This window comes from Branchiostoma lanceolatum, chromosome 1, assembly GCF_035083965.1.
Source record: "Branchiostoma lanceolatum isolate klBraLanc5 chromosome 1, klBraLanc5.hap2, whole genome shotgun sequence".
In the NCBI taxonomy this organism is placed as follows: domain Eukaryota; kingdom Metazoa; phylum Chordata; class Leptocardii; order Amphioxiformes; family Branchiostomatidae; genus Branchiostoma; species Branchiostoma lanceolatum.
Window position 1 is genome coordinate 36,420,293 of NC_089722.1, and position 18,053 is coordinate 36,438,345.

General features: G+C 38.4%; 1 protein-coding gene across 1 annotated transcript in view; it reads left to right on the top strand.

Moving 5' to 3' along the window:
• Nucleotides 1–4,600: 4,600 nt before the first annotated feature.
• LOC136421432 (kin of IRRE-like protein 3) overlaps nucleotides 4,601–18,053 on the top strand; it is a 35,735-nt gene continuing 22,282 nt past the window's right edge. Inside the window, exon 1 of the mRNA XM_066408733.1 lies at nucleotides 4,601–4,754. Coding sequence (XP_066264830.1) covers nucleotides 4,607–4,754 — 148 coding nt within the window. The 5' untranslated portion in view covers nucleotides 4,601–4,606. The remainder of the gene's footprint in view (nucleotides 4,755–18,053) is intronic.

Here is an 18,053-nt window from a genome sequence, read left to right on the forward strand (position 1 = left end):
AAATTTTAAGTGTACGGATTCAATAACTTTGGGCTTTTGAAGGACCCCCATATCTCAGACCCGTATCATCAACTTCTGCTGCCTGATTTGGGTTATTGATAAGTACTAATGATATAGTAATATGCTATCTAGCAAATCAAATGCAAAAGAGCTGTCTGTTAAATAATGTTTGAAAAAGAAAAATTAACACCGAATGGTATCGATGGCCGTCTTATTTTCTGCGCTCAAAAATATCGATTTAATTTTCTAAATTATGTGGAATAACTACCAATCTGCTTACACTAGAGCCACTTAACATGGTGGTTTTTCATACGTATGCATTAGAAACAATTTCATAATATCCATGTAAGTTAATAATATTTACCGTTCCTGTGAGGAAGGGTTTCTGCCAGCATATCTTAATTTTCTAACTTCGGTTTTAACAGAAAGTCTGGTTGTCTTGCTTAACCAGACGCTATTACATATTATGAAATTAATGTACTTTTTATGATTTGATATTGATAAATATTGCTATTTCGATAACGTCATCGGCCAAAGCTCACGAGCATCGGGAAAAACATGTATTTGTCCCTTGAAATCCATCACTATCTTTTTGTTCATTTATACACAAAAATACGCCGGCAAAATATTTTCGATTTTTAAAAATTCAGGATAATGGATCCAAGATGGCGTGTTCCTCCTGACAGCTTGAAAATATATGACGTCAAGCCTTTGTTTGCATTTCCATTTTCTTAGACAACATTTTTTTGGTGATACACTAAAAATGTCGACACAAGTTGATTTATTTCTATGATTTTACGTGTACATAATCATTTGACAATTTTATTGCCCATTAATGAGTAGTTCAGGAGTTAGAGGGTCTGGCATCAAACGCCCCAAAAGCCCGGTCTAAATAGCGTTTATATCTTATATTCCTAAAGAGTTCTTAGTTAGCCTACAATCTAATGAGAAGCAGATAAACATTCATGAGTGATGTTTACTGCAAATGACAGACTCCACATCAGAAGGCAGGGCATCCATTCAACCCTCCGCTGAACCTGGAGTTAATTGGTATGAAGAGTGTTACTGACATCCGTCAGCGGTCAATGTTCCTACCCATTCCGCATGCAGTGATCTGTAACAAAAAAGGGGCCATACATTCACTTTAAATGCGTTCGCTACTGAACAGGAAAAGACAAGTACATCTAGAAATAATCGATTTTACAAAAGCCTTTGCAAAGTCACACATAGTAGACTCGTTCTACGCACAACGTACAATTCAATGTACAACACTAAGCTGGTTAAAATTCATTTTGAAAATATGGAAGAGACTGTCGTGACTAAAAGGAGCTATCAGGTCAGCTAGATTCAAATGTGAGGTTATCTGTGAAAGACTGTGTTTGTTATGTATAGAGTTGTCTATTATGACGAAATATACCATATACTATATGATGATTTATGTACAGAGCTCAATATAAAGTGCCCAACTCTGCGTTCAACTTCGTTTCTAACTTCCAGTCACGGCGTATGATCCCGTGAAGGACACAGCTGCCAGCTCTAGAACTACCATTAGTGGCTTTGAAAACCTTTTCGATGTATGAACTTGCGAAAAAAATTGGAAGCGGTATGAGCTAGTAATCTGTTAAAGATGATTTCTTGTCAGTGACCTTCACATTGTATGCACTTAAACTTTAAAGTAAGGAGGTTGAAATCAAAAGATTTTCTAGCTTGTCTTTTAAGGAAAATGTCTCATGATAATTGATCGTGTATTCTATGTCGTTGTCAGACACTGTGCTGAGGTTGTACGATGTGTTTGTAGCCCATATATTAACTGTTAGTTATCATTTCTAAGTGTATTCTAATAACAGTTCTCGCTAAAGATACTAAAATGATCATGATATGTTAAACAAAATGTTTGGAACCACAAGCGTTTTACTGTTTCTTAAAACATTTACTGTTGTTATATTGCACCTGTTTATACCCTAATCCACGTACATGTTTACTAACCGTCTATAGAACGTACGCAACTCTTGAAACGTTGTAATTGAAGCTTCATAAAGGTAAACGTTTTGTTTATGGTTAACATTTTTATCTTAGGTAAAATTGCCTCTAAATAATTGGTGACAGATCTCTTTTAAACCCAAAGTTGTCATTTACTGATAAAACCTGCTACCAAACAGCTACATAGCTATACTGAATAGCGTCATTAATCATGTAAATTCACGAACACACATGCTGTCCCCTGTATGTACTAACGATATTCTAAAAGTTATATTGTGAAAGATCATGCAATGATGATTCTCTCAGTATATGTTTAATCTACTGCACTGCTTTTCTCTTCTGACAAACAGGTGTACATTGATCAGTTCCTTTAATCTCGCAACGGATTGCAAAAAAAAAAAGAAATCCAAACTAGACAAAGTGAATTGGCTTGAAAATTAAAAAAAAATACAAAAGAGGCAGCATTGATAAATGTTATGCACAAATATCATATAACTATTATCAGTGAAGATGTCAAGATATTGAAATAATTGTCTATAATATTCCTAACATGTGATTTAGCGCAATTCAGAAATATCAAAAACGTGATAATAACCATATGCATAACATCATAGATTTATTCATTTCCGTTTTTTTTGTCGTAATAATATATTTTTTCCCAATGACTCTTTTTTTTCAAAGTGTCAATCTTTATTTTGTGATCCCAGTAATGACATGTAACAATGCTGTTGGAGATATCTATGAACAATATCAGTATCTTATATCCACAATTTAACTACAACCTTAAGGTTTTACAATGTGATCATCGTCATATTGGCAACATTTTCTCGAAAAACTGCTAGTATCAAAGTCATGAACATGGACATGCTAGAAAGTAGCAGTAACTCAAGAATAATGGTAAATCACTGCTACTACTGTCATCGACAAACAATCTTACAACACTACTAATAACACTAATCACTATTTCCATAGAGAGTACTCAGTTTCGAAAGTAAAAAAAAAAAAGCGGTTGAAGTACCAACGGTCTGAGCGAAAAAATATTTAGGAATTCACAAAACGCAAACCTTTATTGTATAGCCGCGACCAACAAGGCGATCTTTCTTTATATTGCAGGTCAGGATGTTCAGGTCAAGGCATGTTTTGAATGCATTTTCAAAACGATATCATATTACCTGCCTTCGGCTTACATGTAGGTACTTAAGTCTTTAAAATGCCAATGCGTCCCTCACGTATCTTAGATTTACGAAATTATTTACTGCTATGTCGCTAAAGCATAGTTGTCATTTCAGTTTACTCGTTCGATGAGTAATGTTTGTACGGCCCCCGTACCACATGACGGCAATCTCTCTGCGTCATTAATGCGACCTAGATTGGGATTGTATTACCCTTGACTTTGTAATTGGGATCTTATGTAAAAGCATGGCTGAAAAGACGAGAAAACGCTCAAAGCGTAAAAGTATTTTTTTGTTGTCTCTGAAGATAAAAACGCTCGGTCCCAATGCGGTTGCCAGCCAGTGGAATGGGGGTATAATTAGCTTCAAAACCGACTTTCTACTTCAGAAAGTTTTGCCGCAAGGAGATGTTAATGAGGAAGCAGTCCTATGGAAATAACACACCGTTTCATCTGAAACAAGAATGAATTATGCAGCTTATGACTGCGTTTGATGTTTAGTGTGGCATTTACGCTAAAGAAGAAGGCCGTATCAATCGCCTGACAGCCTTTCTCTCATGTGTGTTAAAACGTGAACAGCATATGTTTGTAATAACATAGGATGCTTTGAAAAGGCGTCGCCTTTATATATGTATATACAAGGAATTAAAGGCAACTGTTTTATGACAAATTTCTTTGTCAAAACGATGAATACCGCTGCCATACGGAATTGCATACAGAATGCTAATATGTAGCTAGAGGGGGCGATGAATAGTTTAAGGAACAGTAGAGCTATATTGAACTCCGCTTGAAAAATTGCAATGTGTAAAGACTCAAAAGTGCTATCCTGCTGTGTCAGTCACTCAAACACACAGGCGAAGTTGAAAATGGCCACAGCATGTATGTGCATTTGTTGTACGGCTAATCTGTCATTGCAACATTATCGTTGCTGAGACTAGCTGGTAGAAAGGCCAACGGCAGGTATAATTGTCAAAATGTGAAATAAATGAGAAAGCGGGGTCCTTGTCAGCTTCAGGGTGAGGCATTCGTCAAGATGGCTGTCATGTCAACATGAGGTCTTTTTTTGCAATAGTTAAACCGCTTAAAGCATAGATATATTTATTCTAATCGTTTTATGAAGTTAACAAAAGTTTCTGCACGCCCTTGATCCATTCGTCTTGTTTTGGCTGCTTATTGGAGATTACAAGCAACTGTAACCATTAATTTCGTCGGCTGCATAAATTTCTTGATAATATGTGATATCTTATGACTCTACCCATCGGTCGCTTTTGAATTCTATACAGAAAAGGGTCAGTGACATCGCCCCGCTGCGCGCGATGCGTGGTGACTTTAGTTATCATGTTCCGGTGAATACGTTGACTTGTGGCCGATTCTGTACGGTTGAAGCCCCGAGAATCAATTAGGCTGCGCGATAAGGTGCGCAGATGCTGCAGAAAGCGAACCCTTTGCCCTTGCATGCGTGCGGCGCCAGCGCTACGTCTGCAGTCGACGAGGTGTTCCAGTCTGTGGACGTCGGATAAACCTGCTGTTTCAGGAAGTTCCTGCGGGATGGCTGTACCCCTGTTGCTGCGGCTTCCTTTGATGTTTTACTTAACCTCTACAGGTTAGTGGCGAAAGCTTCTCTAAACTTCAATCGAACGTGCGGAAAGAAGAGGGTTAATATCGCCCAAGTCGTTTATGATGCAACCCGAGCATCTCCATTAACAAGATTGATTAAGGTCTTATCTTTTCATTGAATTGTCGATTGGCTTCGACCAAGTTCGGCATAAGGAATGTTGATTAAGTTAGGACGTGCTTTAAGCATTAGACATCGTTTCTTAAACGAATGCAGCGAACTTCTTAATTAGGTCTCTTTTGTGCTCTTGTGATCCAGTTCACTGATTACATAGGCCTATATTCTACTAGAAGGCAACCACGCTTCGACCCCCCTGGGATTTAAATTTGATTTTCATAGCCCTTGACTTTATGATTGGAATATTATGCAAAATGTAATAGTATACTGGAAAGGAGAAAAAATGCACATTGCGGCTTTATGGTGAGGCATTGATACATATGGTTGCAAAAGCAACATGAGATCTTTTTAAGAAAAAAATATATGTTTCTTAGCTTTGTAGATGCGTTCAGCGCTCTGTCAAATCGCTCGGTCGCAGCCCCAGTAATATAAAGTATATTTTCAAAAGGCACAGCGTTTAATGCTACGGTCACGTCCGCACCGGTGCCCGTAGGGGCCACAGCCCATGTAGGACCCGAAGCAACACATTTGTCCCAGTACCGGAAGGGTACTTTGTAGTTTTCTTGCGATAAACTTACGGAATTTACTTGTTACCGGGTCCAGGGTTGATCTTATCTCCGAGTTAAGCGCATTCAAGCGGCCCGGACGCCCCCCCCCCCCAAGGCCCGTAGTCGTAGGTTGTACAATAGGACTACGTAGGGTCACGCCCGAAAGTGCACAAAATCAGCCCATGAACTGCCCATTAGGGCCATTTATACCATCCCAGGACCGCATAGCCAGGAACGCCATGAATTGAGCCCGTGACTTCTTGGTCTTCCCCCCAGACTAACAGCTAGGCAATTTGAAACGACTGTTACTTGATGCATTTTTAAAAAGGGGAATAGTGTATAACAAAATCAAAGGTCCATGAAAATCTATCATCTCCACATTCATCAATTCTTAGGCTGTATAACAACACATCCATACATTACCGAACACAGCAATACGAATGGAATGGGGTGCAAGTGCAAGGTCGTTATCTAACATATATGCATTTGGCATGTAACGTACTAGGATCATGCAGAACGACGAGACCTGATCATTGCTGGCTGACACTAATAACTCTGCCACTGGAAACTGCGTTGTAACGCCGACGACGTTTTACTACTTTAATAAGGTCTAGATTACGTTCTGAAAGTATATCTCAGACTAGTAACCAATTTTCTAAATTTTGCAAGGGTTTCTACATTCGACTTGTTACGTTTTAACATAGAAATAATAATTTAACCTTTTGGATGAAAGTACCGAACTTTTCAACATGCTATCCACGCTCCCGTCCGAGTTTTATAGCCAGTTACAAACTTCAGCTACGTGAACCTACTGACACGGGTAGGAATAGTGGGATCCGTTATACGGATCTCCTTAATCCTAATTCTCCTATAATTATAGCTTCTCCGATAACCCGACGTTCTGATGAAACGCGTATTATGAATGGCTAAGCTTAACCAGCACGGGATACGTCATACGCATCTGACGTCACTTCATTTATCATACTCGAAAGGCCACACGATTTCTGACGATGATGACGCCATTATAGTCAATCATACGTCGGCCGTGTTAGCCATTGTTGCATGAAATTGCAGCAACAGATTTTTATATCTAGAATTAGTTTGAAACATCTAAGAAACATGTGTGCGGATGACAGCTTTCTTCACTAAATGATGAACATTTTCAAGGGCAATCAAAGTAATTTAGGGCCCAAAATATGGAAATAAAAAATGCTGAAATCTGTATGGTAGTGACATTTACTAACACTATTTAGCACATTTGCGTAATAGCTTCACACTTTGAGCATCTTAAAACCGTGCAAAACGTACCGTACGATAATCCCCTTAGTTCTGCGAGCCTACAAAGACCCCAGCGACGATTTTTAGTAAGTTCTCACATCACATCGACGTCGCATTTTGGCGTGGTGGTCCTCGCTATACATTGTGATAGTTTTGTTTGAACTAATCATGTATAGAAATGACTTAATAGATTGACTTTCAAAATCCGATTTTCGGGCCGTAATATTGGTTCGGTTTCCTTTAAGGCGTACAGTTTTAATTTGTATTACATTGCTATTAAGAGTGCTTAGTTTCGAAAGGTTAAACGCAGTGTTTAAGCCTTTTTTTCACATTCAAAAATCAATATGATGTTTCGATAGAAGAATTGATCAGACAGTTATTTCATTTTTTCTAAATAGTTATACTATTAGGAAATTTGGAGTTTCTTTTAATATCACTTATATAGATGGTATGTTGAAACCGTATGATATTGCAAAATGCGTATTTACTCGTCTGTAGGCGGTTTATGCAATTGGCTGCCTGATTTGCAGTAGTTTTGGCTGATATTACTATTATGTATATAGTGGGCACCTTTGTTAAGACTATAATAGATAATACCTGTGCAAATTGATGATATATAATGTTTTGCTAAAAACTTGAAGAATTGCATTGTATATATGGATTTGATTCAATTGATGAAGTTGCAACGGAGATACGTTTTAACCAGTTTGATTACTTTTATTAACACGGTTATCTCTGTTAAAATGTGAAGGACACATATTAACTTTTAGTCTAGCAGCTTTTGCAATATTAGTAGAGGCAACTGTCAAACATGAAGCACAAAGCAACTATAGAACCTTCATAAATATAGTGCTGCGATCCTCAGGTGCGCATAGCGGGTTATGGAATTTACAACTTATTCTATTATGTTTATTCAAATGTATGTAATCTGAAGCATTTTGTATAATTCTGATAATCTATTCTTGCAAGCCCTACATGGTATCATTCACACTGTAACAATCTACTCGAAGCTAGCAAATTCTTTAAATTATAGAATAAAGTTATAACAACGGTAACGTTGGGTAACCTAAATTCGGGATTTTTCCGATAATGGTTGACTGAAATCAATCTAGCAGAACAATAAAACATCATTTTTTTCTATTATTCTGTCAGTATCATGTACTATCTCTGCACTAATCATATATATGGTAGATTTTGTCTCTAGTCGTGCTGACACCATAATATTTCAACTTGAAACTACCGTCCGCCGCACGCACAATGATAGTGTTGTCGGACAGGGGGGCACATTAATTCGGGAGAGAAGATTCGTCTTGAATATCTTACCGCTAATCACATTTTATACAGCAGCTATTCGTTCCATCCTTGGCTTGAGGAGTGTGCTATGGATATAGACGTGTCCAAGTAAAAAAAATACACGAAAAAACGGCCGTACCGCACACATCAGGCCAGTTCGGGAACAACCCGTGTGTTGAGTCGGTAGAACTTCACTCAAAGTCGGCCCATCGTCATCATCGGGCAACGTGTAACGTTACATTATTCATGGCAAGTTAGCTGGATGCCGTAGCAATGGTAATACTACTATGTCCATGTGTTCCTTGTTGTGTTAGGAGCAAACTTTGAGGAAAATATCTTCCTCAGTCCACTATCACACGCAGCATTTAGACAAAAAAGTGTTCCTCACAAACCTTTGTCGTCTGCTTGACAACAGGATTCTGGTTAACAATATGGCGGCGGGAAAATACACGTGCCGTAGGTTGTAGCAACAGAGAGGAGTTTTGATGATTGATCACACTTAGAATCCAGTTGTAGGTTAGCAAAAGAGATTGTAATAAGTTGTCTTGTAAATAATTGTGTTTAGCAGGAAGCGGATGTGACATTTTTCTTATAAACCAGCCGACAACCATGTTGTGTACTTCTCCCACGAAGCCCTCAGACTGTTCCAATAAGGGACGGAGAGTTTTTGACCTCGTCGCCTTATAATCCATGCTTATCGAAGCTTTTCAGACAGTGTTCTGAATACGTAAGTCTGTCCGGTTTTCATTTCTAGCGGTATTACTTATGTTGCATCTAGCACATATCCCTAAATACCCCGTTTTCGAAAAATCCCGACTTTAAGTACCCCACGAATTTAGGTTACCCAACGTTACCTTTTAGATTGTATTCTTCCATATACCAAGTAGGTACATAGGGATAATGAATGAAATACCTTTATTGCACGTTTATGCTCTGATGAGCTAAGTATAGGTCATAGTGATAAGTAGAAGTATAGTTACAGATATAACAAAAATGTGATATCTAACTACATCTAAAGACTAATTGAAACCGCTATGTACATGTTCCATTTCTTCTCGCTTCTTAAGGCAGCTGTAGGGGTATGAGCAAACAGGCACTCATCCTCAATCTTACCTGAATCACAGTATTGGTAAGTTCTTTGCTCCAAACGAATGCGGTTATGTCTATCCTTTTCAATGCGTAGTTTGTGTGAACTAATCCGGAGTTTTGTGATGGCTGTTCTGTGTCGAATGTTTGAATTCGAAGTAAGTATCTTCAAGTAATCTGTATGTTCGTAATTTGTTGTGAAAGACTTCAAATACATATCTTTTAAACGTTGTTAGATAGATGGGATAATTTGAGATGAATTTAGCACAAAAGACATGGGTGAATTCCAAACATATGCAAAACTACATTCCTCACGCGTCTTGCGGACTCCGGAAGCCCAGCATTTAGTCTCCATGTATCTAAATCAAGTTGACACAAATGGGCGTCTGCTGAAAGGCTGTCAGCTGGCACGTAATAATATATTTCAAGATCAAGAGTAACATTGATATAAAGGCTTATCTAAAAGAAAACATTTACCCTTTTAATCGCTAGGTTTTTAACAATCGGACTAACAATTATCAATTTGAAACTGCATACCGATACAATGTCAGATTCGCAGCCAACGCTCTTGAAATATCATAACTTTACCTAGTATATAGCAACCTCATATCAGAACTTACTTTAAAGATCAGCAAGTACGTGTGCCTTCCGTCACGCACTCTCATCACAGATTCATCCCGTACATACCTAGGCGTTAGTCCGAGCAAGGCAGTGTGATCTCTTAAGCCGTTGATACAAGGAAGGCGCCGTCTTCTGTGTCAGCTGGGGAAACCTAATGGTCGCATGGCTTCGTGGGAGACTCACACTGCACGGTTGTTCGCTGGTTTATAAGACAAATGTCACATCTCCTGCCTGCTAAACACAATTATTTACAAGACAACTTATTACAATCTCTTTTGCTAACCTGCAACTGGATTCTAAGTGTGATCAATCATCAAAACTCCTCTTTGTTGCTACAACCTACGGCACGTGTATTTTCCCGCCGCCATATTGTTACCCAGAATCATGTCGTCAAGCAGACGACAAAAGGTTTGTGAGAAACACTTTTTTGTCTAAATGTTGCGTGTGATAGTGGACTGAAGACGATATTTTCCTCAAAGTTTGCTCCTAACACAACAAGGAACACATGGACATAGTAGTATTACCATTGCTACGGCATCCAGCTAACTTGCCATGAATAATGTACACGTTGCCATGACGGAGGGGATCGACTTTGAGTGACGTTCAACCCACTCAACAAACGGGATGTTAGCAAAGGCCTGATGTGTGCGGTGCGGCCGTTTTTTCGTGTATTTTTTTTACTTGAACACGTCTATATCCATAGCACTCTCCTCAAGCCAAGGATGGAACGAATAGCTGCTGTATAAAATGTGATTAGCGGTAAGATATTCAAGACGAATCTTCTCTCCCGAATTAATGTGCCCCCCTGTCCGACAACACTGTCATTGTGCGTGCGGCGGACGGTAGTTTCAAGTTGAAATATTATGGTGTCAGCACGACTAGAGACAAAATCTACCATATATATGATTAGTGCAAAGATAGTACATGATACTGACAGAATGATAGAAAAAAAGGATGGTTTATTGTTCTGCTAGATTGATTTCAGTCAACCATTATCGGAAAAATCCCGAATTTATGTTACCCAACGTTACAACAGTATGGCAATGAAAGTAAAAAAAGTACAATTAGTATACTTTTATCTCATCGTTGAATTTTTAGTCTGTTTACCCATACATGAAATGTAGATTAAGACTGCTTACATTGATATACTTCAAAGCTCTTAACCGGGACATAGTTGATAAGAATAGCATCACTCAGAGAATATGAATGAGAGTTTTTATGTGTTTCTGATATGAAAAGAAAAGATTATAGTACTAGCATTCAATTTGGCTTCATTAATACATCTAATACAATTATAACGATACAAAAATGTCACTGATGTAGCTGGTTGGCATATATATCAAAATAATACATAATACAAATGATATAGCATCCTCACGCATATTTCACCATAAGCAAAAAAAAGAACCAGTTCCCCAAGGCCAATGGCTCAATCGTTTGGATGGTCTCATTTTTAAACCTTTCTCCGGTGTAGAATATATAATCATCTTTACCAAGAAGATTATGTTTTGGGTGGCGTTTGTGTGTTTGCGTGTGTGTATTTGTGTATGTGCATAACTGACCAGCATAACTCGAGAATTCTTGCATAAATTTTCTTGATACTTGGTATGTTGGTAGGCCTTGATGGGACCTGAAAATGATTAGATTTTTGGGCCCCCCAGAGGCTTGTTACGGTACTGCAGCGGAACTTCCTGTGTTGCTATCTCGTGTTCTAGACATGCTATGGAACTGATTTTTGAGTGGTAGATAGCTCTGTGGACAGAGAGTAAGTGGGATAGGTTTAGGCCACCTAGCGATCTGAACTGCAGGAAAAGGTTTTGCTTCAGACTTTGAAAGGGAGAATCTCAAGAAGGGCTTGATGGATGGTCATTATTTTTGGCAATGATTTACATGATAGGACTCTCAAACATGTGACACATGTAACTGAGGAAGAGAGAAATATCAATAGATATCAACTATGCAAATTAAGACCTGATATGCATAATTTATGAAAAAATTCTATGACTCAAGATGGGGTTGACGAATCATCATGATGTTTGGTATGTAGATAGCTTAAAGAGGGAGGTTCCACTATAAAACCGCCCAATAAATTTGGCTAGTGTGAACTGTCTGGGCTCAGTCCACCACTGACTGGCATGCGGTGTACATGGGTGCTGGGGCTACACAGCAGAGTACCAAGTAGTTACTCTATAGTACACTTGAGAATGCAGAAACAATAGATAACAGTTTCAGTTTTTCACATAAATATCAAAGAAGTCTGCTCCTTCTAAACTGGCAGAATATAAGGTACATGTGTGTATTATAACCTGGTAAAGTAGCAGGAAAAATCGTCTGATGGTAACTGTGGCAGTAATTCTGGTCTTACAGATTGATGACAGCACTTCTTATATGAGAACAATGGCAAGACACCAACTAGCTTTGGTCAATGCTATTGTTGACATGTCTAGATCTGTAACTCAGGCAAGTACAGTTGCATTGAATTCAAAATAACAGAAAATATAGTCAACGCTTTGTATCAGTTGATCTTTCATCAAAATTAAACTTGAGGAAATTACTGCACACAATATTCAGTCTTGCTGTAACTTTCTGGGTCATTACCTGGTAAAGTAGTTGCCATTTAATCCTTTTTTAAGGATTAAATGTATGAAATACATTTAATCCTTTTTTTTGTGGCATCGGGAAATTATGTGAATGTGAACATCGTTGAATCAAACTATGCTAATAAGGATCTCATTTGCATAGTTAATGAAACATATTAGCATAACTTTCTTTGTTGAGCTCATAATTTGTTAAGCTCATACTTTGGACACGTTATATCGATTTTAAGACAATCAACTGGTATGATTTATAATTGATGAGAAACACTCCTAATACGTCAGTCATAAAGGTTAAAATCATTTGACGAAGGTATGAGGTCGTGGAACTCTAGTTTTACATGGTTTGACAATGTTTTTTTTACTGGTGGAAAGCAGCTCCATACCATTTTTCAAACTGAAACGGTAAGTAATATGCAAATATCTGTCGGTTGATTGATTGATTGTCGGTTTTGTGTGGCCCTTGTTTTCTGGCTGTAGACATGGCTGGACTCCCCATGACTCTTATTTAGTTTATGTGGTCTGTTGGTCAATTCAGCTTTCTTATCCTGGCAGACGAGGGCAGGGGGTATCTACATTGGTTTATGGTTATGGTTGTTCCCAGGGAACAGGAGTTCAACCTTTAAGTGTTTCTTTGCATGGTAAGGCTATAATTATGAAAATCAAATTCTAATTTGCATAATTAATGTAGCAATTTCAAAAGCCCACTGCATTCCATGTTATGACTATTCAAATATGTGACATTTTTAACTGATGAAGAGAGGATTGCTGATGGGTAAAAGATATGCAAATGAAGACCTAATTAGGCCCTCCAGCGGCTTGTTACGATTCTGCAGTGGAACTTCCTGTTTTGATATCTCGTGTTCTGGACATGCTATAGAACTGTTTTTGAGTGGTAGATAGCTCTTTGGACAGAGTGTAAGTGGTGTAGGTTTGGGCCACCCAAAGGCTGGACAGGCAGGAGCAGGTTTTGCTTCAGACTTTGAAAGGGAATAACTCAAGACGGGCTTGATGGATGGTCATGATTTTTGGTTAGTAGATAGCTTGAATGATGATTTACATGATAAGATACTTATTATGGAAATAATTATCTAGTTCGCATGATCAATGAGGAAAGTTAAAATATCCACCAAATTCCATGATAGGACTCTCAAACATGTGACTGAGGAAGAGAGAAATATCAATTGATATCAACAATGGTAATCGATACCTTATTTGCATAATTATTGAGAAAATTACCATAACTCAATATGGGGTTGATGGATGGTCATGATTTCTGGTATGTAGATAGCTTACGTGATGTCTTGAATGATAGGACGATAATTATGCAAATCAGATTATGATTTGCATAACTAACGAGGCAATTAAAATTCGCTGTTTTCCATGATACTACTTTTCAAATATGTCACATCTGTAGCTGAGGAAGAGAGGAATGTTGATAGATAGAATATATGAAAATGTAGGCCCAATTTGAAGGATTAATGAGAAACTACTATAATTCCATACTGATATTGTAAAATGACGGCGATTTCATACTTGTGGCATTGTAAGTTTAGGTTACGGGTCGGAGTTAAAATCTGACCAGGGTTGGGATCATTACGCGGTAATCTGCTATAACCACCGAATAAATCCACCGACCCATATGGACACTGGTTAGTCCAGGAACAATGCTCTACTTGCAAAGCACCGAGGGACACATTACTGGTGTAATATTCAACACTTGCACTCCAAATGACCATACCGACGCGTAATGTGCAATCAGGGTATCACAATCACCCTCAACCGAGGCTCTAAATTTCTAAACCAGTATAGGAAATCGATAGAAATCTTTCACCAAAAGAGATTATTAAGAACTCAGGTCTGTAGCATGTATATATATCTATGCTGGTTGAAGGTTTGTCTACCAGTAGGTTTTTATGTAGGCTAATTTAATCTAATCTGAAATTTGGCTGTCACTTTATTTTTAAAATACTTTTTAAAATAACATTTATCTATTGGTTGACATGTGGGATATTGGGAACATTGCACTCCACTCATTTATCAGTGATGAGTGTCATACGTATGGTCTTTTTCGAACTTTTTCAAGTTACGCACATTCAGTGGTTACGTTTTTGTTTCTTACAGACCAATAGAACATCATTCAGCCAATAAATACATGGTTTAAAAACTACTTGCCTAGTCAATCAATAAAGCTACACAATTGCCTATAGCTGTGGTGATGATAAAACATGGCATGCCAAGCTTGCGATTTCGCTTTATCTAATTGTGCAAACATCTCCGTACCCTTGCTGTTTAAAGCTTTGGATCGAGTTGAAAGAAAACTATGTGTTTCCCCTAGGCTTTACAATGAAATTGCATTTGAGACCATCTATGAAGAATGCATATCAAAGAATATGACAGGTTAATTGCACGCTTGAGAAAATACGTAACCAGCCAAGTAGAATTCCGGAAGTAGTTGTAGCCAAGAGAAAAAGAAAGGGAGACGGAATAATAACTATTCCCAGTCCAACATAGCAATTAAACGCGGGTACCTGCCAGGGAGAATATAACTTACGAATTGCCTGACTGGCTAGTCACACGCAAGACAACCTCCCACACACTGAATTAACATTTTTTGTCCAAAATGTCTCCCTACAATACAATTCGATTTAATTCATCAGACTTCTCGCCATTCTCATGATGTCATTTTCTGAAAACATAAATATTTTGTTTTTTCTATGTTTACCTTGAAAGTTTTCATCTAAAGTTTTCCCCTCTCTAACTGGACCCGCGACACTTTGGCAACCTCACTGCGTCCTACATTGAATTTGAGTTAGCCTTGACTTTACAATTGAAATATCATTCAAAACGTACAAGAATGACTCAAAAGACAAAACAAATCACACAAAGCGTAAAAATATTCTTTTCTTACTGCCTATCGTCAGTGACATTGAGCAACAGACATGTAGCTAACCAAAAATGACACTACGTCTGACCATTCCCAAAATGTATTAATTTTTTAAACCTTTTTAAGCTTTGACTTATACAATGATGTCATATGTTTTTTTTTTATTTGCCTTCCATACATTCACACCATCCACGCAAGACCCATCATTCCACACAGCCACATGAAATATGGAACTACAACCCAGATGTAATAAATCTAAATCTGCGAGGAGCCAAATCATCTCCAAAGTAATCTCCATCAGATCTACACCGGGCGCGGAAATCGTATATGCTAGCCAGAGAAGGTCCAGTCAGCCAGAGAGGGTCCAAGGTGGAGAGAAAAAGAAAGTCTTGGAAATCGGCATTCAAAAGAACACGACGCCAGCCAAGAATACCAGGGACCGAACGACCGGCCTAGCCACTCGGCCACACGACGTCCCTTTGGAAATGCCTGGTTTGCAAACTATAATCTATTTCAGACAACTAAAGAACCGACACACCCTCTCAAGCTCTACAGGCTTCATTTTTTCACAGCTTAACAAAGTAGGGTGATCGGCTTTATCAAGATTTATTGCGATTGTGTCTACTTCATAGACACAGGGGAATTTCAAGGACCTTTAGTAATGTACCGAACATGGTATTGCCAACGATATTTAAAAGTATTCCCTTTCGGCTACTGAACGAAAAGTACAAATGATTTCTTTAATGTTGGCTGACGTGTAGGCCTAGAGGGAGAGAGAGAGAGATAGCGGCCTTCTTCGTAAGGATTCTGCCACCAGCACACGTAGAATTTTGACGGTTTATCAGGGGGAGTTCATTTTTTGGTTCATCAACTAGATGTGTAGTCCAACCTGACTAACTGTCCCTGTGTGCTCCTTAGTTGTAACAAGAAGGCAGATCGTTACCTGCGGCAGAACGTTATGTTTTATTGTAGTGTACATGCCTGTATCTCTCCGCGAGTATGAAAGCCTTGATATTTGATATGTGGGTAGGTTTCGAAGGGATCTCAATTTGAGTAAATACTCAAAAAGACTTGTTTTGGTATTGCACAGGAACTTTCGGTTTCGATTCTTCGTAAATTTCAGTTAGAAATCCACGAAACTGGATTTTTTTCCAGGACCGTAATCGATAATATTAACAACAATAATTATTCTAGGCCTGACAACCCTTGATACATGTCACTCACATATATATTGACCACCCACGCTTTCAAGATCGACAACGGTCCATCAATGTAGCTAGCAAGAGTGAAATTCCAATTCGAAATTAAATATTTACGTACGTTTTTTTATTATAATAAATGACGATGGCATAGTCTTACAATTATTTTCATCAGCTGGCAAATATGTATACTCAGTACGTCAATACTGATCGAGCTCCTGCCAATTTTGAATATGATATCTTCCATAAAACACTAGCGCTGCCAGAGTTAACGTTGTTTACAATATTCATCATGCTATCATAAATGCATAATGCTGATGGAGCTGACTTTAAAGAAAAGCCGCAAGAATTTTTCACAAAAACCTATCGTCACTATTGCAGTTATTACGAACCGGGCATTGTTCGGAATAACAATAAAGGGAGAAAAATTGCCTAGAGGTATGAGCAAGTTACAATGCACCATGACAAATAACTCAATTTGTCCTGCGCCAATATAGGTACGCTTTTCACGACCCTTCGTTGGCTCCCATAACTCATAACCTTTGTCGCCTGGTCGTCCGATACAACGAGTAATAATCAAACCCGTTTACTCTGTCCATATGGCATGCTACAGAGCCTCCCTGGCCTCATTTTCGTTCGTAATCGCTGTCCATGCGCTGCGGTAATTACTTGAAAAGAAATAAAGTCAATACTTGCGTGCTTTCAAAGACATGCATTGACTCTCGTGACCAAATTACTATAAGCCAAATCTCACCAAGAGCACGGAAAGCTGCATGGTTTGGTAACGTTGCTACTTAAAGCAGGTAAACGACGGTGATTACATGAAAGTGCGGCCATATTTTCTGTAGGCATTCCTTAGCAGATTCCTATCCTATAGAAAAGAAATTGTCACGTATGTAAGTTTAAAAGCATACATGTGTAATATTTGTGCATACATGTATAAAAACACGTCTGTTCTTTTATATCTACTATAACCGAAAAGCGAGGAGAAGTAGAATTTATTTAATTAGTAGTCATATTCTTTTGTATCCGCTAACTGTACTGTCTTGTATTATATTTTGTTGTGACCTGTACTTAGCCAAGTGTGGCAGAAATGTGCAATAAAGGTCTTCATTCTTCTTAAAAATTCTGCTAGCTGAAACCAGTGTATGTATCCTCTCCTCTGATGTCTTCGGGCAAAGAAGAAATCCATTTTGTCGTCGCGTCAGCCTGGATGCAGATATAATTTACAATACTATGGAGGGTTGTTTTCAGTCTTAATACACATCGCTGTTTCAGCGGCTTTACCCTCTCGCGTGCTCATGCCAATTTTCCACTTGGCGCCTGCACCATCTGCCCAATTTTGCCCGAGCTTAACCCGCCAGGAACGATGTGTTGAGGTATGGGAAGCTGGGGTTGTGGAAAATCCACGCTAAATCGCCTAGGGATCACTTCAATCTTCACATTGCACCTGAACATAGAGGAAGAAAGATAACTTGCGTTGTGTAATCCTAAAAGATAAAGATTACCGTTTATTTTCCTTGAAGCAAGGATAAATATGTCAAGATATTAAAGAATAATGGGATTTAGCTGCAGGTGCCGTTATACAATTTATGTAACCGACTCAAGTATTCGACTGGACCCGTTTTCATAATTTCTTTTAGAGAATAAAATCACCTTACACA